Below are 25,650 nucleotides of genomic sequence, written 5' to 3' on the forward strand. Positions count from 1 at the left end.
AGTGTGATGCAAGGCGCACACTGCAGCTGTTTAAGGGCAGTGTGCCAAAAGAGGATGCACAGATGGAGCAATTTTTGCATAGAAAACCGGTCATCATTACTGCAGCACTCTGCTTTGGTACAGGTACGCCAAATTGTGCATGGTCATTAATGGTACCTGTAGCACCTTGATATAATGAAATTCATGATATAACCAAGTATTTAACTTTTATAACTTCTTATAACTTCTTGTCCATAGAACACCATGTATTTTCAGCCTGACCATAACAAAGTGTGTTTATACACGATTTCAATATAACGAAATTTCACTGCCACTGTGAAGGAATATTGAGACAATAAATGAAAGCTTCCACAAACATAGATGATCAGATGATTGAATTACAAGTGGCTGCTTGTGAACGCACCTGTCAAATCGCACCCCGTGTAGGAGCGGCCGCATGAGGAGGAGATTTCGTACACGACACCTTCGGCACACTTCATAAACGGTCGCCCATGCTCGGTGCCGCATTCATTTTTATCTTCTCGTATTCTTTCGATACGAGAACAAAGGCTTCCCAGCCTTTTGGGGGCTGAAAAGACAAGCGGCACCCCATGCCTGCTAGCAACCTTCTTTACCTTCTACATAGGGCAAACTGGGCGCTGTGTTAATGACCGAATTAGGGAACACAAAAGAAATGTAGAGCAAGATAAAGAAGGGCCAAATATTCCCAAGCACATTAAGTCCTGCCCGTCGCGCTCTTGTGAGGCATGTTTTGCAGGGGCGCGGATTCTAGCTAAGAGTAAAGATAAAAAAAAGCTCGGGAAGTAATTGAAGCTTTCTTTACCGGAAAGAAAGGAAACATGTGCATCAGCAATCCATCAATATCTTTATATATATGGCTGAAAAGAAATATTTAACCAGTTTGCTTCTATATCAATCTTGATCTGATTGTGTTCCTTGCATCTAAGACGGGTATATAAGTGTGTGGTGTGCCTCGGAATAAAGCAGTTGTAAGTGGCGCTCTGTCCCATCTGCTTCCATGTGTCCTGTGTGTGTTCGCGCCTAGTACCCAAGATGAATTGTGGCCAACTCGCCCAGCAAGACATACTTTTAAACTGTGTCACTTGTGCATATCGGTGCCTATAGTAGGCGACACACTATGTTCTGGTCGGTAGTGCTACTGATGCTCATTACTTCACTCATTTTGTAGTAAATAGGCTTAGATCTCGGACATCTTTTATCTAATAAATACGTCATATTTCACAACATAGAGCTACAAGACCTAATTTTTCATTGCATTACATGGTGTGTACCTGCATAACTTTCTTTCATATGCAAAGGACTAGTTGTTGGTGACCTTCGTAGCATTGCTTGCTCTATGTGGCCTGGAGTGTAGTCCGCTGAATGTGAAGATGCAGACTCTGTATGCAGAACTCTGCTCGCTGCCGTTTTTTGAGAGCGTCACATGGGGCAGCCTGCTGGACCAGGAGCCTCCTTTTGTGCCAAGCCCAGACAACGACACTGACACGGGTTACTTTGATGGTAAGTGCATTTTTCGTTGTCCACGAAAAGTTGGATGCCTTTGCTCACTTTATTTAGGTGACATCTTATTGTGGTCAAAAGGAACATTAAAGGGACCCTGAAATGATTTTGATGAGTTTGTACATACATATTGATTCGTTAGGGTAGGCCTTTCTAATCAATAAGCGACACATTGAAGCAATCCACGTAAAGCATGTCATTTATTATAAGGTTTTAGAGATGTGCATTGCTACTGATTGCAGTGGCGCTGCTCCCCTGAGCTTTCAGCTGCCCTGTTACAGTCTACGTATCTGGCACATGTGACGGCAGTTGGGCAAGCTATCCGATTGGCTACCCAGGTTCTGTTCCGCAATAATTTTTCCAATTTAATGGTGAACAAATGTTGTTTGTAATAGTTGAAATGCTGGTAAATTTGTTTCCTTTAAAAAAGCTTATTGGAAAGAGAATACGCAGTGACAATTTATCACTATTCCCAAGCACCTCTGGCACAGAGCAAGTGTCGTCTCCCTGTGTTACAACGTGCTCTGTGTTGATACAAGTTGCACGGTCACTGTTGGTTTTGAGCTTTCTTTTCATGTGCACCATCGATCGCCCAGCGATTGGTGACGTATCATGAATCCAACGATTGGTGACGTGTCAAGCTGCAACTTTGTGTCCCTCTGCAAGGTAACATGCGAGCGGAGTGGCTGCAGCACATTAGGCTGTCGGTTTCCAATCAATGCCAGCACCTATGTGTTTGTGACTGTCACTTCAAGTCGGAGGATTACTACCACAAAAGAGAGTTTTAGCATGTCTGGTAAATGCAGGCAGACTGGGCATTTTCTGCAGATGGGCAGAAGCGCAAATGTCAGCAGCCTGCAGGTTGCAGTCATCTAGAGACACAGAGCTCAACCAAACATGCAGCTAATATAGCAGTGACCAACTATATTCTACTTTGCAACTGGCATAAATTTTCGGCAACAGCGTAATCGTGAATACGCTGCCTTTTTAAAGGTTTAAAATGCTTTACGTTTGGCTACAGCAATATTACCTGTGTTTAGCTGGTTAAGCTCTGCTCCACCAGATGGCTGAACTGCACAGGCTGTTCTAAAGTCACTGGAACTCTGAAAGTACCGCAATCAGCGGGCGACACGCTGGTAACATTGGGCTGTTGTTGCCAGAAATGGTCAAACGCAGCGAGTGCGTCGTCTGCTAGGTGAAGAAAGTCTCCCTTGCGGCTGAATTGTTCATCATTCTTGAGCAAAAATAACCAATGAAAGTATTAATGATTGAGACCTTAGATGAAACTACGGTTTACGAAAGCTTTGAAATATCGTACGAAAGCTGCGCAACCTCTGCTTTTCTTGAGTCCCCAGGATTGCGCAGACAACGCAAGAAGCAGGCTTGTTCTAACGCTTTTGTGAGAGGCTCTAACGTGTTATCGTGAGAGGCTCGCAAACACATGTTTTCGGGAACTGGAAAACTTTAAAGCGGGAAAGCTGGGTACATACAAGCGCGATATAGCAAAATGCGTAGTAAATCTGTTCGCTTAGAAGTGTAATGCGTCGAAAATGTTCCCTTTATGCTTGCTGTTTCCTACCCGCCTGTTCTTCCCTATGTGCTGTCAGTCGCCATTCGGAGGCTTGCGGGAGGTAATTGGGCGACCCCAAGGTCGACGCATGGGCCAATGCTCTCCGCGGTCACATGGACGCCCGATAAAATCCTTTTGCGACTGCTTATGGGCGGTGGAGGAGATGGTGAGGGATATGCAGCCTGTCGGCAAAAGAAACACAAAGCCGTGGATAGTGTTTGGGGAATAAGTGTGTGTTTTGGCGTGTGTACGCGTTGTGCGAATGGAAATGGTCAGCTAATGGAAAACTCCAGCCAGAGCACGATTTGTCGACCGCAGGGAGTTTACGCTCCCGAAGTCACTGAAAAGACCAGTGCGTGTTCCGTGCTAATCAGCATCTTTGACAGCGCATTTGTCCCACAGCGAGTGACCGGACCATCGTACTCATAGTAAAATAGCTACTTGTTGCTAATTGCTCAGCTCTCCCTTCTCTCAGCAACTATTCTTTTTTTTGCGTTCTCCTGTAGGTACGTACCTCGCCTTCTCTTGTTCCCTTATTCACATAATACTTTGTAAACTCTTTTACTTCAGCATGCAATCCCTGCCCACAAGCTTTTGAATTAGTATTCATGTATTCTTTGATCTTCTATTTGTCAATTTTGGCATTTTGGAAGCTTACACTGCTTCATGTGAACAGTTGTTTCTTGTAAATATTTTGTGGGCTACCTTGTTCTGGAAACTGCTTGTTTGAAATTTCTCCTTCCGCCAGCTTTGGCAGGAGGCTATCAGGTGGGCTGCAAAAGTAGCATGCTCAAAAGTGTTAGAGCCGAGCAGGTAGGTGGAGGTTCTGGAATTACGTACAGTGAAACTGACAGATATGCGAGCACAAGGGCAGGAGTTTGTATGTCTTCCCTTTTGTCGCTTGTGCTGTGAGCCCAGATCAAGCTGTCGATGTTCAGCATTTGCGAAGAGCATTTGTTTTGCGCGGCGCAGAACTGCTTGTTCTCCACCCCACCTGCAGGTGACAACAGACGCATCCGTTCTGCTGCTGCGTTCCTATTTTCTAGAGCCATAATGAAGTGCACTTGGGTAAATAAACCAACAGAGGTTTTATTGGTTTTACCAATATTGCTTATTCCCAGAAAATATAATTTTAGTGCTCTAATTCGGTTGACGCCTGCCTTTATAATGGCATACCTTCAACTTGAAAGGGAGTTTTACAATCATCAGTGCTGGACATATATCCCATCTCTATGTAGCTCCTGTTCCAAATCTGTAGCATGCTTAGAATTCATAAAAACTTACCACAATCTCATATAAGTTTAGCCACAATAAAAGCCGAATCTACACAAAAATTTTGAACCATTTATTTTCATACTCGCATAAAGATTACGTACAGTGAACCATAAAAATGTGTAAAAAAGTGTAAGGAACAGAGGCAACATAGCCTGAACAAACATGCAAGCTGAACTCCAACCGTCACAACCACACCTCAGACATAAACAAGCAATGTGGATGAAATAAACCTATAAAATATGCATAAAATAGACCAGATTGTTTTAAATAAGCACAAAGATAAGCACTGCATGTCTTGGTGTTTTATATTTTATAGGTGCTATGAGGAAGGCTGCAAGCTGCATTTGCACTGAAATAACTGGTCCGCCACCAACTACCTATTAATGTAGTAGGCCAATAAACATTTGATTGGAATTTTGGTGCTAGCCTTGAACCACTCTGACTGGAACTAAATAAACAACTGTGGTCTGTGCATTCTAAGATCTACCAAGTAGCAATTCTACCCGTGTATGGATCACATGCAACTTTACACACACGTGTCAAAGTCTGCTGCATGTGCAGAATCCTATGGACACAGTTATTTTAGTTAGCTATATTGTAGTTGATACATCCCAATCATAGCATACTAGTCATCTCATCCCAGTCTACACCTTCCTCTAGTATTTAGACTAGTTAAATAATCAGATTAATTGCACTAGAATGCTGATTAAAGTGCTGGTCACTTTGTTACAGCTAAAGAAGTTCCATAGTTCAATACCATGCAGCAAGAATGCAGTTTTACACACCATAAGAAACCGCACCACAAAATTGAAGAAAGAGAATCTGCTGAACATGTTATCACACAATTTTGGTGACAGCAGCTTAAGCATTTCAATATTTCTTTTTCTGAGAGAGAATCTTAATCTGCACAAGAAGAACCCCCCAGTAACCTTTTCCATTACTTTGCGGCAAGAAGGGAGTTGTGTGTTACATTCAAGTTTTTTGATGACGACTTGCTGCAGACCCTCAACAGTCATTTTGCCTTCAATAAGCTGCTTCTCATTGCTAGGAAAATATCCATCTGCTTCCTGAAGAAGACCTGTTACAGGTCGTGACGAGATACACAGGGACTCCTTGCCTTCCACATAGTTTTTCATTTTCAAGAGCCGTCCACTGCCAAGGCAGCACTGCACGCACCGCACAGCTTGCCTCTCCGGAGAACGCAGCCTGCCAAGTGGTGAAGACTTTCTGGCTCCTCAGCTGGAAGGCTTACATCATTTTGCTCAACTCCTTCTTTCCAGAGAGGCTCAAGGACATTAGGTTTTGTGGAAACAAACTGAGCCAGCTGCACTCCATCACCAATTTGATAAGATTCTTTTTTACTTGGTTGTAAAACCTGAGGCAATATAATCATGCGCAGAGCATACTTCAATTCACGTGCCCTTGGCACTGGGGATTTGAGACATATGGTACTGAAAAGGTTTCCCAGAGCATCTTGGGCAAAGCGGCTTAACAAAAGATATTTAAGGCCTCTCTCTTTTATCATGAGTTCTCTCAGTGCTGTACATGTTGCGATGATGACACCAGACTGTACTGGTTTCCATACTGAGGAAGATTTGCCTGCATCAAATATCTGCAGCTTCGGGAACACTTCAATGACACCTCGAAGAAAATTTTTCTGGGCAAAGGTCACTAAGGGCCATTTTTGAGGTGCGCGATGACATGAGAGCAAACCACTGGTGTACAAACTGCAACAACCAAGCTGTTGTGCGAGCTTCTTTCGGCAATTTGTCTTGCTCAACAAGAAGCTTAATTGCTGAAGCTACGCCATGGTCAAATATTGCGCAAGCGGGGCCTACATTCATCTTTTCATAATGGTTTGGGGACTTTGGCTTGCTGTGTGGGGCAAGCTTGAGGTCGTGTTTCTCGTCGGCCTCACACAAGCGCTTAATGTAATCAAGCCACACCTGCACATAAACAGAAAACAAGGTGCAATACCAGTTAGCATACCGCATAAAATAAAATGTAATGACAGTTGCTACATCTTCTCGATACTGTTGATCTATTCTCCCTTCTGCAGTATGCAAAACAGCCTTATATTGAAGTATAACTTATAAGGTTTGGTAATGGAGTATCTCGGCACAATGAAAATCTTACTTCATTACATGGAAGCCTGTGCTTCCGAACAGTCTCAGCATCCAAGCAGATTTTCTATTCTCGAACCAGGTGTCCATGCAGATTGTTTAGAAGGTGTGGAGCATCTGCTAAAAAGTGCAGGCCATTTCCACATGGCTGCGGGCTTGTTTTCGGTCGCCCATATCTTGTGGCGACTATACCACACAACCGCCATACTGCTTGGTTCCCAGTGCCCGTGTCAGATGTAACGCAGCCTTACACAGATGCCAATTTGCTCACTTCTGCGGATGACATCAAAGAGAAGCTCAAGCACTTTGGATGCATTGAATGAGCTAGCTGAAATGAAAAGCAAAAAATTAGTGTTGTTAGCTTGAGTCCTTGCATCTATTTTAAGTTTTAATTCTACTCCTGTGAATAAGATAAGATATATGGATTACACCTTGTCATGGGTGAGTAATGGGCTTTTTGGTATTGCATTTCTTGTTGTGTGGAAATATGGCTTTGTGGCTACCGGTACTTATAAGAACAAATCAGACACACAGTATTAGCTGCACTCACTTGTGCATTCTCTAAGCTATATAACATGAGCTTACCAATAAAGTGGTAGGCAAGAGTCTGTTTCCACCTTGAGGTCACTCCAGCAAGCACCATGACAATACCTTGCGTCATGCTATGGCAGGAGATGCACTTGGTTCTGGTGGTACAATTGTAGCGTGGCCTGGAGATTGTAGCATTTAGTGTAAGCATCAGCCGCATTAAGTTAACTTACCAATAACTGTCCTAGTAGAGTTGTCATAATCAAGCCCTGGAGTCAGCTGAATTTCATCGATCAGCATTGCTGCATAACGCTCTTCAACTTGAAGTGTGGCCACTTTTATTGCAAGGGCCGAAAACACCTCTTCAAGGATTCCTGGGTGACAAAACCACTCAGTTAAGGTATTTAAAGGTCACGCAAATAATACATATTTAGCTGGAGGCATTTTGACGTCCTCTATGTGGCTTTGCAGGGTCCTTTCCGCTGGAAGAGGCCAGCCAGTTTCCCACAGATACTCGTAGCCACGAGAGCCACATGCAGGTCGCAGCTTCAGTGCGCCTTCCAGCGTAGCTTTGGTCCAGGAAGAACCTCTCATGGTGCCCTTTTCCAGCATATAGATCTGGTCTTCTGCAAGAAGGCGTCCTAGGGATTCTCTTAGCTGGTCCTGTTCGGCCTTTCTCCGTCTCCATGCCTCCAAGTCTAGTAGGCGTTTCATTGCATCTAATTCATCGCAGTCAGAATTACCCAACTCATTTCTTTCTGATGAAGTAGCTTCAATGGCACCTGAAAAATAATCCATTGGCACACTGTTATTCAGTGTGTAAATCTTTCCACAAAACTTGCAAGCCAGTCTAGTACATGTTCAGAATGCTTTTCTTTTAACCAACGCTGCAAAAGACAACCAGCACAAACCTCTCTCTTCCAAAAGGTGAATGTCGCCTTGGCTGCCAGTGTCACAGCCTGGCTGCACTTCATTCCCTTCCAGTGAGGAGTGGTTAATATTGGGGCCTGCAGAAAAAAAGAAGAGACCCTCGAATTTTATGATCAAAATTGTTTGAATAAGACAATAATAATATGCTTACTCAGGTGATCGTCTTGCTGTTCAGCTGTTGCAGTAATAGTAGATGATAGAGCAGGAGGTGCACGAGGGAAAGGCGGTTTCCGTTCGCATTTTGGTAGTGCATAAGCGAAAATGCTGGGAACTGCATTCCACTTCAGCATTTTTTTTTTCCATCAGCACGAACCTTTTCAAGTCAGTCTGGAGCAAAATGGTCCTGCCAATGAGGAAGAACAAAGAGCAGCAACTGAAGTATGTTGCCTCAAAATATGGAAATGTATGTTGGCGTTTTGCAAACCCCTAAACAAATGCTGAATGACATACAGTATCTTGCAGTGAAATTACAGATTTTTCAAGAGATGCGTTTCCTAGAATACGTCAGCACTCTCTGAGCGTACTTATTCAAGGTAAACCAGCTTCGGTGGCTCAGTTGCTTTGGCATTCGGCTACTAATCCCAAGATCTCGGGCTTGATCCCGGCCACGGTGACCGTATTTTGATGGAAGTGACATACAAAAACACCTGTGTGCAGTGCATTGTTAGTGCGAGTTAAGGAATCCCAGGTGGTCTAAATTCACTCAAAGCCCTCCACTTCAATGTCCCTCACAAGTAATGTGTCGTTTCAGGATGTTAACTCTACGATTTGTTGTTTTTATTTGAGCCTCATTACCAAGATCGATGACCAGCGGAGAAAGAAAAAATCTCGTACAGCAACATCTCCGAAAACACAGCTGTCACACACACATGTGCGAGCACACACGCACGTATGCAAGCACACAAACATGCGCGCAATCAACACAGGCATCATACGTACATGCACACTCACCCTCGCGTGCACAAAAACATCGAGAACCTTGCAATGCAGACCACATAGGGATGTCAACTGGTGAAATGCAGGATAAATGAAAACTGGTTGTGGTCACAGCTGATGAGTTTGCACAATGCTTACCTCGCTGAGCCGGGTGTCCTTTGTTGGGACAAATTTGTCGCGCCAAATGCGGTGCAGCCATACAGCCCTTCATTCGCTGTCAGACTTCCCGCTTTGGATCACAAATAGAGCTTTGCCACATTCTCTTCGATTGCTGCATCCGAAGGCGCAACATCCCGGCATCCACGGAGACCTTTGTGCCTGTTTCATGCACAGAGCGCGATACTAAGAGAGCTACTTCATAAACCACGCCTGCCAACCACCTCAGAAGCACTGTGCGATTGCGCCCCGTCTGCTGCGGGTGGCCCATCCATGGCGGCGCCTAACCACGTGAACGAAACTGGCCAATAGGCAGCGCCGCCGCAAAGAGAAAACAGCTGCATTACTTTCAGAGTTCTAGTGACTTTAGGCTGTTCAGGCCGCAGCTCATGTATATGCTAAAGCCCCTTCATTACATGAATACCTTGTTTAGCGCATAACAACAGACACAAGATAGACGACCAGGACACGGCACTACTCTCAACTGACATCATTTTATTGCATTACTCTTCTATAGACAGCTGAAACTAGAGGAACATGCGCAGTCAGCACCATGTGGTGGAACCACCAACATACGATCACAAGAGCGCACTCATGCGACAGAATCCAAAAAACCATATTCCGCACTGTACAAGGTTAAGGAAGGCACACTAATGCACTGTGACCCCAGTGAGTGAATGAAGAAGGCTTCCAATAACTCTCGGGCAGTGGTGTCACGGCTCTTTTTCAATATTGTGGTATCACAAAACATGGGTTTGCACTGGCACATTTTACAATGCAGAGCCAAATTGGAACCTGTGCCTGTTGGTATGGATCGCTCATGTTCTCTAAGGCGCTCGTTAACACAGCGGCCTGACTGCCCTACATACACTTTGCCACATGACAAGGGAATCTTGTACCGCATTTCGATGGGGGCGAAATGCGAAAACACCCGTGTACTTAGATTTAGGTGCACGTTAAAGAACCCCAGGTGGTCAAAATTTCCGGAGTCCCCCACTACGGCGTGCCTCATAATCAGAAAGTGGTTTTGGCACGTAAAACCCCATATATTAAGGGAATCTTGTAAACTACACCGACACTGCAATCAACAAACTTCGCATGGTTCTTTTCACAATCTGGTTTTTTACTTGTTTTAGAAATACGGCTGCACAATATTGACAGTTTCTGAGGAGCAGAAAATAATACCGGAATTTGGTATCTAGTGGCGACATTCTTTCGATTGTGAGCCACTCTATGGCAATATGGCACAACTTCAGGCCTCTTCTTTTGTGTAATACAGTTACTTTTGTACGGCTTCCCTTTCAGTTTCTGACGCAATACCTCCGAGACTGACGTCACCACCACACTTGGGTAACCAGCAGCCTGCAGCCTATTTAACTGTGCAATAAAACTCAGGTTCGCAGAGTGATGACAAGATTTCATCAACGAAGATTCTAGACACATCAAAGCACTGGCACTTTTCACAATCTTTGAGTGTGCAGACACGTGAGGTAAAAGTTTCTTACGTGCACGTGGCAAGTACATCCAACAGGCATGGCCTGTTTGTAAGGATAGCTGCAAATCTAAAAACTGGAGTGAATGTTAAACCTTTGCCATTGTCATTGAACAGAGTTAAAATGTCAGCTATCGTAACGGAGCATTCGTTGTTAGTCTGTTTTATCACAACCATAAAATCATCAACATATTTAAAAATTTGAACCGAGTCATCGTTTAAGGCACTCTTAAGAGCGCGGTCGACAAACGATAAAAAAATATCACAAAGAGCAGGCGCCACACATGAATCAATACACACACCATTTTTCTGAATAAAAAGGTTATCTTCGAACCGGATAAAAGTTGCACTTAGATGATATTCAAGAAGGAACATGAAATCTTCCGATGACAACCCGGTCGCATTGCGAAAATCTACCTCACCACTTTCTTTGATGCACGTCATCACACTGTGAAATAGCTCATCAGGCGGTATTGAGTAGTAAAAATCTTTGATGTCAACAGAAAAAAATGTGCTAAACAAAGTATTCATGGATTCGCACCAACTAGCCCGCCAACGCATTGTGCTGAACTATCCCCTTCATTACAGTGGTGGTAGTAGTATGGAGGGGCTTGAGATCACGCCTCCATCCATCTGTCGAAACGCCTAACTTGCCGGCGTTTACTGGAATACCAAACAGGCTGAGCGCTGCGACAGAACACTCTAAACGCATGCCGCTTAAATAGCTCTCGCTGTGGATCGACGGCCAGGCAGCTAGCAGACAGGTTGGAGAGGCTTCACGCAGTGGCTCCAAGACAGTGGAAGTAAACGGCACAACATTGTATCATGATACAGAGCCAGTGTAGGCAGATCTTTGCCCCCATCTGTCAGCGAACAAGTTGAGAAGAAAAAGCATGGCTAGGGAGGAGGGTAACTTGCAATTGTCTGCAGCCCTCTTAATATGAGGCGCTTAAATTGTGGCACGAATGTTTTCTTGCAGCTGTACCCTAAGCATCTACGAAATTTGTCCAAGCCCGTCAACCCTCTCTGGCCATGTGATTCTATTTGGTGTCAGAAGATTTAGCCACATGAAAAACTTTACTACTCAAATTTTCTAAGACAGAACTGCTCCAATTCGAAAGATTAAAGGGACACTAAAGGGATACAATAAAGGGCTCATTAATTCGAATTCCACAGAGATGGTACGAAAATTTGAAGTATACAAAATTCTAACTACTGAAAGTTAGAGAAAAAGTTGCTTGGTTAAGGCGTGTATGTAGTCCAACGTGGCGTGAGCACACACGCACACACACTACGTCATGTTCACATGAACAACGTCTATACTTCTAATCACTGGCACAGCCAACGTAACCGGATGCGGCCAATGCTTTCCGACGTGTCCGACGTCGAGATGGCTCTTCTCAATCTGCGCGTTCATCGCACCGACTGGCATGGAGAAAAAAAAATGTCGCAGTTTTGCCCGAAAAGCGAAACATCGATCGCGATAGTAAATTAGTAGATAGCTATACAAAGTAAGGATAGTAGTTTTATCGGCCCTATAAACTTGTGAACATTCGCTTGCTAACTAAATTAACAAGTACAGCGTCACGGGCGCACAAGTAAACATGAACACATCTCGCTTGATGACAGTGGAAACTCACTGAAAAACACTGGGGTGAGAAATCGCAGCAACAACGAATTGACCTTCGTACAGCTCTCACGTCAGCGCAAACGAAACGTAGAAAACACATTGCATACGAAGCTACAGGCACTACACGCACTCTGCAAACATCCTAGATCGCTTTGAAGATGCAGCTCATGCGGGGGCACACTTTGGCCACGTCGGAAATGGCTTTCAAGATAAGGCGGCTCACATGACCGCGCAGTAAGCAGCAGCAGCCACTGGAGAAGAATGCCTCCTCCACCTCACCCCCGTGCCTCATGCGTGACAGGAGAGGGCACGCATCCATCCTGCCTTTCTCGCTTGCGCACGCAAGATTGGGCCATGTTCGCCAGCTCACCCTCGCATGCTTTCTCTCGCACATACAGCATATGGTGCACGGCGACGATTTTATCGCCGTTGAGCTTTGTACAGAACCTCACGCAGAGAAGCGGACTGCAACAGAGGCATTTGCCATGCCATGGCCAGGCGTAAACACCTCTCTCTCCAGTCAGGTCTAAACAAAGGGCTGCAGATGAAAAAAGCAAAGCTGCGCGGCCCGTGTATTGACGTCAGCATTGCCAACGTGCTCCCACGCACTAGCAATCTCCCCATCCACGATGGTGTGGAGTTCGAATTATCGATGGTGGTGCGGATTTCAGTGTGAATTAGTGGGATGTGTTACATATTGCTTTCAATACATTGCTAGATTGACCGTGGCTGCTACTTAGAATTATCCGAAATTTCAAATTAATGAGCTTTTACTGTACATTTAATCAGTTTGAATTGATCAAGTATTTTTGACGAACTCTAGTTCTGTTAATTTTGTGGTATTAGGTTGAACACCACGCTTCGCACGTGGCATCCTTGGACACGCGGCTAAGCCTTTCAGCATTGGTGCTTCAGAGTTCGTGACCAAGCATATTGCACATGTAATACTCAGACCTGCAGCTAAGCATTTCACGCATTGGCGTCTCCGACTCGTCAATCAAGCACACCACGCAAAGCCTCCTCAGACCTGGGACCATACTCACCGTGTGCACAATCTTTGAACTCCAAAGCATTTCGCACATTGGCACCTGAAACTTTGTAATCAGGCACATCCCGTGCGGACTTCTAGGACCCGTGGATAAGCACTTTGTGCATCAGCACCTCAGGCTGCATGAACTAAGCGCATCGAGCGTCGACTCCTCGTATCCATGGCTAGACATTTCGCGCATTGATGCCTCGGACTGCACATCCAAGCACATCGATCGTCGACTCCTCGGACTCGTGGCTAGGCATTTCACGTATCGGCACCTCGGACTGTCTGACTACCTAAGCACATAGACTGTCAACTCCTTGGACCCACAGCTAGGGACTTCGCGCATCAGCATTTCAAGCTGCCCAGCTAAGCGCTGAAACCTTAGGGCCAGTTGGTCAGTCTGTCGTCATAAATGACAAAGCAATTTTCTAATTTTGGCCTTTGAGGTTCAACAAAAGTTCTTGAAATTTGCTAAGTTCAGTCTTTGTATGTATAAGAAATACAACGTAATGCATTTTTAATGAGGGTGTATGAATACCGAATAGTAGATTTTGAATCGAATATTGAATCACATCAAGAAAAAAATCCAACTTTTGAATCAACAGGGCATGGCAGCACCTTCGCCATGCGGTTTCCAAACCTCATCAGTTGTGCACTGACACTACCGGAAAGCCATTTGCTGTCGCCCATCCGGAAGGACAAAATGAAATGAACAGCCATGTGCCAAAGGTAGCATACATCTTCTCTATCAACTATCGTCAACACCCCTCTGCGCATGTGGCCACCCACGGTTCCGCTGCAGCAGCTGCTGCATACAGTGCGGCCTGTCTTTAAAGTGATCTGCAATGGAGACCAGAGTGGACGCATCTAGTTGCACCGCGCAGTGCTCTCGCCATTAGTTCGCGTCGAAGTGAGCGGTTGTACGAAGGTCAATTCGCTCGCTCCTGCTTCCACGCTCCTGCATTTTCATAAAGAGTTTCCGCCGTTATTGAGTGAGACATGTTCATGTTTGCTTGTGCGCTCATGACACCATGCTTGTTAATTTAGTTAGTAAGAGAATGTTTACATGGCTGATAAAACTACTATCCTTACTTTTCGTCTAGCTGCCTACTAATTTGCTCTCAGAATCAATGCTTTGCCTTTCAGGCGAAACTGCAACTTTTTTTATTTGTCAAAACTTTAGTGCATTGGGAATAAATCTTTGTTTTTCCAAATGAGAGAATGAATTTCTGTATGAAAGAATGGGGTTCTGTAAAGGACTTTTTGTTTAGGTCACGGCAAATGGGTGTGCTTTACAATTGAGGGCACTTTTTTTCCTTTTGGTCACGGAAAACAGGTGTGCGTTACAATCAAGGGCGCATTAGAATCGAGTATATATGGTAATCATTAGTGCCCGCACGTCTTCCAGAAAGTACTACACAATTCGCATCGTGCATACATGCAATCAGATTACACAAGGTTCAGTGACAACAGACAGTGGTGAACCTTCAATAACATTCGAGAAACTTCTGATACATGCAGGCGCATCCTGCACTGAGCAATAATATTTGTTAGACAGGGAAATGCAGTCACTCAACGAAAGATCAACAACTATATGTGGCAATGTCAACAACAACATGGGCGCTCTAGGCGCACTCAATGAATAAGTTGTTCTCTGCCAAAGTCAGATGTATTCTATGAGTACTCTATTCACTTGAGCAGAGAATTGAGGAACTTGAGAATCACAGCCATCGGTCAAAGCTAATTATTTACGGCTGAGAAGAAATGAAAGAAGAGATGTGTGAAAAACTCTAACATGCCCTGAACAAAGACATTATAGAAAGTATTCTTAAGCTGGAGCCAGTTCAAATAGAACAAATTAATAGACTGGGCAGATAACCCCAAGCAAAACAAGGCCAGTCATTCTGAAGTGTGATGAGCATGCGACACTTCCTCGGGCGTAATCTTCGTTGGTCCGCCAGGCTCAGTGGTCCACCAGGCTCAGTGGTCCACCAGGCTCTGTGGTCCGCCAGGCTCGGTGGTCCGCCAGGCTCGGTGGTCCGCCAGGCTCGGTGGCCTGCCATGCTCGTTGAGCAACATTGGTCACAACACCTAATAAACACCAATGAGCATAGCTGCTCACGGTCAGTCATTGTTTCACCACCACCACGCTCTGGACCGTCTCTCTGATGGAGAGTGCCTCGAGCCCCGCCTTGTTCACGAACCCAGGCGGAACACTGGTGACGAGTACAGCCCATGGATCAACCTACACCACCGCAAGCGGCGAAACATCACTTCCATTCCTGCCGCCATGTCGCTGTAGGGAAGGCTTTAGAAGAGCCACCGGTAAGGACAGACCCTCGGGCAGTTCGTCACTGCGCTACGAGGGTTAGGTTAGGTTAGGTTAGGTTAGGTTAGGTTAGTTATTCATGTTATTATTCATCAGTTAGTTATTCATCAGTTATTCCTGTTATCTCATGTGCCTTCGGGGACCAGCTGGACTCGCTGCTCCGGGACCGTTTGGTCCATGGCATAAGCCAACCCACCATGCAGACACAACTCTTGGAGCTTCCCAATCCCTCACTGGATGACACTGTGAAGGCAGCGCTGGTGATGGACGCTCGTGAGATTGCGCATGCGGCCAGCTCACCGTCAGCGAAAGCATGGTCAAAAAGTTAGCGACAAAGGGCAGCACCTGCAATCGCTGTGGTGGTGCCCACTCCCCCTCACAGTGCCAGTTCTCCCAAGCACAATGCTTCATATGCGGGAAAACAGGGCGCCTGGCACAGTATGCCAAGGAGAGAGGACAAGCAGCAAACAGCAGCAGCATCAATCCATCCCAGGTTCAACACAAGCCCAGGGCCAGGGTAGCCGTCGCAAGGGTATGGGCAAGGACCTGTGGCAGCAGGCTCAATTTCCTCCGTGGCCATGCTTGTGGCTGAAGACCCGCCAATCTTCAACATGTGGCAAACAGGCCTTGTTTTGTCATCTTTGCCACTGTACATGCTGACCATCGAAGCCCGCGGGCACTCTATTTCGATGGAGCTGGACATGGGCCAGCGTGTCGATCACGGCCGGGAAACTGTTCAAGTGTACCTTCCTTGAGGTGTCCGTCGGGGCTTTGGCCATCACGCTGCCCAGCTACTCCAGACAGGTCTCCCAGGTCAGCGTTCACTTCGGCAACAGGGAGGCAATCTTTCCTCTTTACTTAACCAAGGGGGCATCGCCAACCTTGCTGAGCCAAAACTAAATTCACACACTGGGCGTTTGTCTGCCAGAGTACCAGGAAGCCGTCCTGCATGTGGTGAAAGATGTCCCAAGCCTCCTGATCAATTTCAAGTCCCTGTTCCAGCCAGGAATGGGCACATTCGCCCATTCTATGTCCCTCAGGCATCTATGTACCTGAGGGAACCCGGCCTTGTTTTTTCAAGCCTCACCCACTGCCATTTGCCCTGAAGGATGGCGTCACCCAGGAGCTGCAATGGTTACAGCGAGAGGGCATCATGGTGCCCCTCAAAATATCTGAATGGGCTGCTTCCATTGTTCCAGTCTTCAAGCGAGATGGCAGTGTCGGGATCTGAGGGGATTTCAAGTTTACTATTAACCCCATCGCTACCCTCGAGAAAATCGCTGCCCGTCAGAATTAGAGCTACCTCGAGCTCATCAACTTCTACAGTGGTTTCCTGCCGAAACTGTTGATGCATCTACAGCCGCTGCATTTTCTGCTTTGAGATGGTCAGCAGCGGGTCTGGAAGAAGGAGGAGGGTGTGGTCTTCCAGCACAGCAAGTAGTTATCACCAAGGGTTCAGTGCTGGTACACTTTGATCTGGCCAAGCCTGTTGTCCTCACCGTAAATGTGTCACCATATTGTCACGTGGTGACACATTTACTTGCCGCCCGATAAAGACAACTACACGTGTCAATATGGTGCGGGAGCCATCCTGGCGCACCGGGACAAGGATGGCCAGGAACGCCTTGTGTCATTTGCTTATCATGGCTTCGTGCTGTAGAGCAACGTTACAGCCAGCTGGACAAAGAAGGCTTGGCCCTCATGTTCATGGTCGAGCACTTTCACCCGTACCTGTGGGACTGGAAATTCGAGGTTGTCACAGACCACAAGCCGCTGTTGGGGCTGCTGGAGCCTAACAAGGCATTTCCCATGCAGGCATCACCTTGAGTGGTACACTGGGATTAAGGCTGGCAACCTACAGCTACCGGCTGGTCTATCGTCCGGGAAAGGACAGAGGTGCGTGCTGAAGTGTCCATGCTGGAGCACACATACCCGGGTGTACTTTCCAGATCTGCGGTGTCACAGGCAACCAGCCGGGACTCAGTCCTGTCCCGGGTGACCAAGGCGTTGTCCCAAGGGGAGGAGTTGGTTCAGCAGGCCTATAACCACAAGGCAGCCGAGCTGAGTCTGCAGCAGAGTTGCCTACTGTGGAGTTCCAGGGTGGGGATGCCACAAAGTCTCCAGTCCAGGGTCCTGTAGTTGCTGCACCTGGGTCATCCTGTTGTGGAAAAGACCAAGATGGTGGCCCAGTCCCACATTTGGTGGCCTAGCCTGGACGAGGACACTGCTCACATGGTGCAGCACTGCCAAGTCCACCAGGAGCATCAACGGGCCTCACGTCGTGTGGAGAACACCACATGGCCATTCCAACAGAGACCCTGATCCCGCCCGCATGTGAATTTTAGGGGGCCCTTTAAGGGCCATTACTTCGTAGTGGTGGTGGATGCCTTTTCAAACTAGATGGAGGTTCTGCCTGTCACCATTCCATCAGCAGGCGTGACCATTGCAGCGCTGCGACAGGTCTTTGCCGCCCAGGGGCTGCCAGACATCATCGTGTCCGACAATGGTCCTGCTTTCGCCAGCAGAGAGTACCTGGCCTGGCTGACAAAGAATGGAACCCTCCCAATGACAGTTCCACCATACCACCCTACTTCAGACGGTGCAGCCAAGCGGGTGGTACAGACCATCAAGGACAAGCTCAAGAAGAGCCAATCTGGGGATTTCCAGGTGCAGGTTGCCCAGGTACTGTAGTACCGGACCATGCCCCACGATGTCATTGGCCGTGCCCCCTGTGTGCTGCTGCTGTGCCAGATGGTCAAGATACCCTTGGTCGTCTTGCATCCGGACATCTAATTCACAGCGCTCCTGAAACAGCTGAAGCAGAAGCAGACGAGCACAGATGCTTGTCGTCAGTCATCGTTTCACCACCACAAGCTGCGGAGCATTTCTCTGACGGAGGATGCCTCGAGCCCCGCCTTGTTCACGAGCCTGGGCGAATCGTGACTGGCTTTTAGGCAGAAGGGAAAATACTGAAGAATGGCTTGGAGCTCAAGGATACTAAGCTGGCTACAGGGGAAGATTTTTCTCGTAAGACTCCTGAGGCATGGAAAATGCTTTGGGACCGCACCAAACCCAATCGAAACAAAAAAGAAGTTGCATTAGCAACACCAAGCTTTATATTAACAATATCGCTTTTGTCTGGGACAATAACAAGGATGAAAGGTTTCCCTTGCAAAAAGCAATGACAAAGTAAATTGGCCAAATGCTTGACGAAGTGTTAAATCGAAGAAATGACTTCACTAACAATGAATGCTTGAAGCATAGTAAATAAAACAGGATACCTTGTAGAACTACTGCTTGATCAAGAACCAAACATAGTGGAAACGTGGTTTACGCCTGATACTTTTAGTGAAGAAATCGTGCCCCCAGAGTACACAATAATTCAGAAAAATCAGTCTATGCGTGGTGGGGGTGTGGCCCTGCTTATAAACAAACCTATTCCTTTTGTCCTGCTTCCTGATGTTATGGGAGCTGAAGTGGTATTCTGTAAGATTAATTGCGATGGCGTTAACATAGTCACCAGGCATGCTTACAGAAGCCCCTCATCGGGGCATGGATGCATAATAGCCGTTCAAGAATATCTTCTGAGCCAAGCCCATAATTCTCGTCTGATCATCATGGGTGACCTTTCCGACATCGATTGCAATAACACGTATTTCCTGTTACATTCATCAGAGACAATAATTGATTTAATGTTAAATTTCACTCTACACCAAATTATTCTAAACCCGACACGTCTAAAAAATGAAAAAAGAACCTCAACCTTATATTGATTAGCGATCAGTTTACATTAAATAAAGCGATCATTAGTATTATTCCAGGGATGCGAAAGGATGGAAAGTTGGGCGAGTTGGTGCGGTAACATATTCTCGGATTGTAGCGCGAAATGACACGCACACAGACTAGAAGACAGGACAAGCACTTATCCTGTCTTCTTGTGGTCTGTGTGTCTGTCACTTCACACTACAATCTGAGAATGTTCCAGGGATGTCTGATCACCACATACCAATCTGTCAGCTGCAACTTGGATTTGGCTTAACACCACGACCATGAGTACCACTGTACGAAATTTCCATAAAGCTGATGATGCTAGCATTCTACCTACTTAGCTCACAAATTTGAAATCTTTTTGGACCTCGCCATTGATCCAACAACTGATGTTAACAGCCTATGGTTGGGCTTCGCGGCTACTGTTACATATTACGTGACGAATTTCGTACCACTCAAGAATAATAGGCCACAAGAACATAACCCTTGTATAACACGTGAAGTAATACGTGCAAAGCACGAAGTGAAGAGGCTGCGTCATGCAATCAAAGAGCAGTAATCCTGCAGGTGCATCTAACCTGGTATCTGCTGTTGTAGATTTCAAACGAAAAGCAAAACTTGAAAAAAAGCAATACTTTACTGTAATGATTCCAGGTTACATCAAAAACAATCCTCGCCATTTTTTAAAAAACATTTTTGGCCTGGCAGGGAAACAAAGTCCTCTCTAACAGACAGTGAAAATATGAATTGGGCCAATATGTTCAACAATTATTTTCAATCTGTTTTTACTGACGATGATGGTGCCACTCCTCCAGTCATTCCTGTTTTCGTTAGGCCTACTGAACCATTAGTAGTAAATAACTCAGGAATTCTTAACCTTCTTATAAGTCTAGATCTCAAGAAAGCATGTGGCCACAGTGATATTGCAAACAACTTTCTGTTCCATTATGTAGAATGGTGCAGTAAATACCTCAATATGATTTGTTGCAAATCTATTGAAACAGCTAGACTGCCATTGGAATGAAAAATAGCAAAAATAATACCAATCCACAAAGCAGGAGATGCTGCAGCCCACCGTAATTTCTGCCCCATATCACTCACCATGCAAGTTACCCAAGCACATAATTTATAGTATTTCACTTTTTTTTTAACAAAATAACAACCTTCTGTCTCCCCATCAACATGGCTTCGGGAAAGGATTATTTACCATAACTCAGCTTGCCGAAGCAGTCCATGATCTTGCACATAGTGTCAACAATTGTAGCCAAACAGACATAATCCTGCTTGATCTATCGAAAGCCTTTGATTGGGTGAGCCATGACAAACTCTCTTCAAAACTACAAAACACTATTGGAAATGAAGAAATTATTAATTGGGTGAACAACTTCCTAAGTAACCCAACACAGTTCGTGGTTTTCGAAGGTGCGTCATCAAGGACAGCTTCAGTTAACTCACATGTCTCCCAAGGATCTGTCCTGGGGCCATTATTATTCGTTATTTTTATAATGACATCACGGCTGACATCGACTGCAAAATTAAACTTTTCGCAGATGATTGCATACAGGGAAATTAACAATTGTAATGATCACTTGATATTAAATCTTTCACTGGAGCTGTGAGCAGTGGCTAATGTCTATCAACATATCAAAAACATTCTGTATGGCAATTACAAGGAAAAAAAGAACCATCTGAATTTACTTACATAACGAACAACACATCATTGCAAAGAGTTACGCAACAGAAATATCTTGGTGTCACTTTTGACTTCGGATCTGTAATGGGATAAGCATATTAACAACATCACAGCGACGGCTCTGCATAAACTGCTTCTCCTATAAAGGTGCCAACCATTCACACATGCTAAGCTCTTAACCTACACAACATTTGTGTGCCCAACCTGTAGAGTATGCTAAGGCACTGTATAATTTCTGCATACTGTCACTAATTTAGCCAATATTGAATGGGTACAAAGGAAGGCTGTTATAACGACAGAAAGCTGAGCTAGATGGTAAGGATTCATTATGCAAACAGAGGTGAGGCGTGCAGACAGGACACAAGAGTAGAGAAGTGGACAACACGAACGCCGACTATCAACTGAAGGGAGCACTGAGGCGAATAGCCACTACTCTTTTTTTGCTATTACTTCTTTCTGTAATCACGTCCGTCCCCCTCGAAACCTCCTGCTTTAGGCGCTCAGCCACAGTGGCCACTGCTACACTTAGATAACCTGCTTCTAATAGGCACCAGATCTGTGCATTAAAACTGGCACTCATTTTGTGCATGCAGGATCTGGTGAGAGTTGACTTAAGGCACGACATGGCAATTCCGTTTTTTACTACTTTGGAATGCTTGAACTGAAAGTTTAGCGACGGCTTCGAAGATCTTGGGGAGTACTGCCAACAAAGGTGATTTTGTTCGAAGACCAAAGAAATGTTAAGAAACTGAATTGCGCGTCGCTGAGGAAATTCCTCCCTATTGCAGAAAATCAGGTAATCATCAACGTAACGAAATATCTTGATAACGCTATCACCCTAAGGCTTTCTCTAAGCAGCTGTCAACCTTACTCAGGTAAATATAGCTAAGAAAAGGGGAACCTTTGAGCCAATACAAATGCCTGATTTCTGAAGAAAAACGCCATCTCGCCACCCAATCAGCGTCGACTTCAAGTACATTGAAAGAATTTCTAGAAAAGCTCCTGTGGAAACACCGCATCTGTCAGTAAAAGCCGACTCTTGCACTTGTTCTTTAATGCACTTATTTACGGAATTTAGCAACCCATCATGCGGCAAGGAATAATACAGGTCTTCGACATCCATACTGTACAATCACCATCCAGCTGTACAATCAACAGGATTTTCCTCTCTCAAATACTGAACGAGTGCCTGAGAATTACGCAAGCAAAAGGGGTCTGAAAAAACTAGTGAAGCTAAGCAGTTGTGTAGGTAACTAGCGACACAGACCTGCCTTGTCCCTCTCTGACACTATAGCACGAAAAGGAATTTCTGGCTTGTGGGTCTTGGCTGAGAAAAACAGTTCTAAGGTGAGGCATTTTGCTTTCTTGACATTAGAGACAACCCTATCAAGTTATGATTATCAAGAACAGGCACCGGTCCTGTCATTTGTGTTTTTCTTGAGTCCTGGTCTCCTCCACCTTGCCTTTGCTAATTGAAGCAGTTGTTCATGTCAAAAATGTTGGAGTAGGAGTCAAGGTCACGGAGCTTTGTGACTTGCCAGGGCGGGAGAAAGCACCCCCTCCCTTTTTCTCATCACTTCATGCATTTGCACCGAACCACCTGGCTACAGTTTTTTGTCAAGCTTTTACAAAATTGCATATTAAAAACATAAAGATACACAATTTAGTGAAAAATATTTATTGTTTAGCCACACTTATGCCAAGGCCCGATAGTTCACCATAGCCAGGAGTCACCATTTTAATCAAACTTGCGAAGTGTCACACATGGTGTGATCTTGCATGAGATCAGTCGCACGACGCAGTCAAGTCAAACTTGTGGCATACTACGATTCAGGACGCATGGTACAAATGAGCGAGTGGCGCGTAGCTCCACCCGAAACCGGCGCACCTGCATGGATGCTCGGAATGTCTTCGCAAATAAAGTGAAACCGAACGTGTTTGCACAGCTCCCTCGTCTTAAACAAAAGATGGCATTATAAACACGACTATGCGAGCAGCGTAGAACGGTTTCGGCAAGGCCACAACTGCAGTGTCGGCTCCATTGACAGCCACCAGACTAGGCGCCAGCAAGCCTAGCTCGCTGGGCTGTCGAATCGGAGACTGGTGGCACTTGCGACACGACTGCATGTGGCTTGTAATAAAGCACCTATTGGGGCAAGGACTTGGGAAGTCGCCATCTGTTGCAAGCACCTCCCTTGCATACTATGAGGGTTAACGCGGCGCGCTTCCCATGGGTTTGGCTTACGGCGCTCAATGAGAACACCACGCGGCAACACTCCTGGAGATTTCTGTAAGTACTCTCAAAACGAGAGAAATTTTTTACTGTCAAACAATAATCTTGGGCAAACTGGAAGCACAGAATAGTTTACAAATGCTACCTTTTTATCAAATATGTAGTGAACGCCACTGCACGTGGTCGGCAAACGCTGAGAGGAAACTGTGAAATATGGTCCTATAGCGGGCTGTCTGTATAACCAAATGGAACATAACAGAATGAAGCCTCAAATCAGCGATGGCACGAGTTCGCAGCGACTGACTGGGCTTCTGCATGCATGTCCGCACACAATGTTTTGCTTTCCCTGCGAGCACGTTTTCGCACTGTGCCGTGAGCTTCAGGGCGCAGACTATAGGCATTTGACAGTACACAAGCAACCATTGTTGCGCGGAGGCTATCAGAGCTGTTCAAAAATAATTTCGTTAGGGAGACTTTGACGCCTACAGTGACTGTGATGTGCTGTCGCGACAACTGAGATCTTCTTTTTTTATTCTAAATTCTTAAACGTTTCAATATTATTTCTTAAGTTGCGTCAAGCGGTATGTTTATCGGTCTTCTCAACGTGCGATTTCCCGCTGCTTCTTTTTCGTAATCCAGTACATTAATTCATAACACATACATGACCATGTGCCATGCCTTTTAATGTGCTTCTTACCACTCCCTTTCCTTTCAAGTGAACTTGCCAGAATCTAGCATCAGCAAGTTCATGGACCAAATAAAGCGTCATGACATTAGCCGGGCAGTGTGTGCGGGAGAGCATCTCGGTGCGCGTGTTGTACTACTCACCAAACATCGCAGGTCTGACGCCGTAGCAGAAATCTTCCTCGCATTTGTGCTTGCTATATACTCTAGTTGTAGCCGATGTATCTTTGCCGGTTCTAAGTTTTGCGACCCAAGCTTCACGCAGCTTCTTGTCGTGCGGCTACGTGTGAATAAGGCTGACACCGAGCTCCATTGCATACATCCAGCACCGCGGCACCGTGCAGTAGCCTACCATGCTGCACGCCTCCAAAAGCAGCCACTACCTACTATAGTACTTCCAAAGGTTGTCAAGGCAACCTAAGGCAGAAAAACCTCACCACTTCATCAGAACCACAGCGCAGGTGGGACTTTAAACATTTGTTTTCAATTTGCTTCGGCACTTCCAAAGCAGCCGACACGGTCGTTGTGTCCACGTGATCCCTCATGCCACGTCACGCCGGCGGTAGCACCAGCTTTTCCAGTGGTGGAGCTCGCCCCCAAAATTCGTCACCACAACGTGTACAAAATTATGTCGCATTTATATTGCAATACATTTGATTTTATTGACGTCACCGAAAGCGAACAAGCCATTGAGCCATGTGAGCTTGCGATCGTTGGGACACGCTATAGGCCTAGCTCACTGGCCAGCTTGTGATATGACTACATGTGGCTTGTAATAAAGCACCTATATTGTTCAGCACAACGTGTACACAATTATGTCGCATTTAAATTGCAATACATTTGATTTTATAGACGTCGACGAAAGCGAACGAGCGGTTGAGCCATGTGAGCTTTCAATCTCTGGGACACGGAATAGGCCTAGCTCGCTGGCCGCCGGATCTGGGGCCAACAACCCTTGAATTTCAGTTCGTGATCAAGCAAGGGCCCCCTGCAAACTTACTTGGATAATTTTTCACTTTAAGGGAATGCTTGGTTGGAATTTTATGGTAGTCTCCATCAGGTACAGGTGGATAGGCTAAAACAATGATGGAGGTTGCTGCTAGAGAGAGGAGACGAATAAAATACACAGAACAAAGCTGCAATGGCAGCTTGAGCAGGAAGGTCAATAGGAAGGGGTAGGTCAAGTTGGACAACACCAGCTGAACAGTCAATGTTAGCAGAATGGGAGGTCAAAAAGTCAAGTCCAAGGATCACATCGTGAGGGCAGCATTTAAGCACACTAAACAAAATGGACATGTAGCGATCGGCGACACTGACACGTGCAGTACACATTCCAAGCACAACTGGAGTTCCACCATCAGCGACCTAGAACAGTCGAGTTGGAGCAGGAATAAGTACTTTCTTCAACTGCATTCAAAGCTTTGCACTTGTGATGGAAATTTGCACTCCAGTGTCTATGAGTGCTGTAATGGGCAAACCATCCATGTCCACGTCCAGAAGGTTTCGATCAGTAGGCAGGGTCAGCAGAGGAATTTCAGGCCGGGATGCCAGAGCAGCGTCACCCCCAGGAGCTGCCCCAGTTAGTTTCATATCGGAGAGCGCTGACAGTAAGCTGGGGATGGGGAGTGCTGCAGCTGGGGTGAACAAGAGTGATGAATGTGTGATGATGGCTTGAACGTTGTCAGGTGCATCTTCAAACTCAATGGAGAGTGCAGGCAGGTGAATATTCAGTGGGGAGCGGCAGTAGGC

General features: G+C 45.8%; 1 protein-coding gene across 10 annotated transcripts in view; it reads left to right on the forward strand.

The window, feature by feature from the left end:
• gwl (serine/threonine-protein kinase greatwall) overlaps nucleotides 1–25,650 on the forward strand; it is a 472,763-nt gene that overhangs the window by 387,167 nt on the left and 59,946 nt on the right. For 7 of the 10 annotated variants that reach the window (XM_065444896.1, XM_065444897.2, XM_065444903.1 and 4 more), the window contains one exon: nucleotides 1,411–1,521. In XM_065444896.1, coding sequence (XP_065300968.1) covers nucleotides 1,411–1,521 — 111 coding nt within the window. Of the gene's footprint in view, nucleotides 1–1,410; nucleotides 1,522–4,682; nucleotides 4,815–10,344; nucleotides 10,444–25,650 lie in introns of those variants that run through there. The other 3 variants (XM_065444905.1, XM_065444900.1, XM_065444901.1) reach the window with 2 other exon arrangements.

This window comes from Dermacentor albipictus, chromosome 1 (assembly GCF_038994185.2).
Source record: "Dermacentor albipictus isolate Rhodes 1998 colony chromosome 1, USDA_Dalb.pri_finalv2, whole genome shotgun sequence".
Taxonomy (NCBI): Eukaryota; Metazoa; Arthropoda; class Arachnida; order Ixodida; family Ixodidae; genus Dermacentor; species Dermacentor albipictus.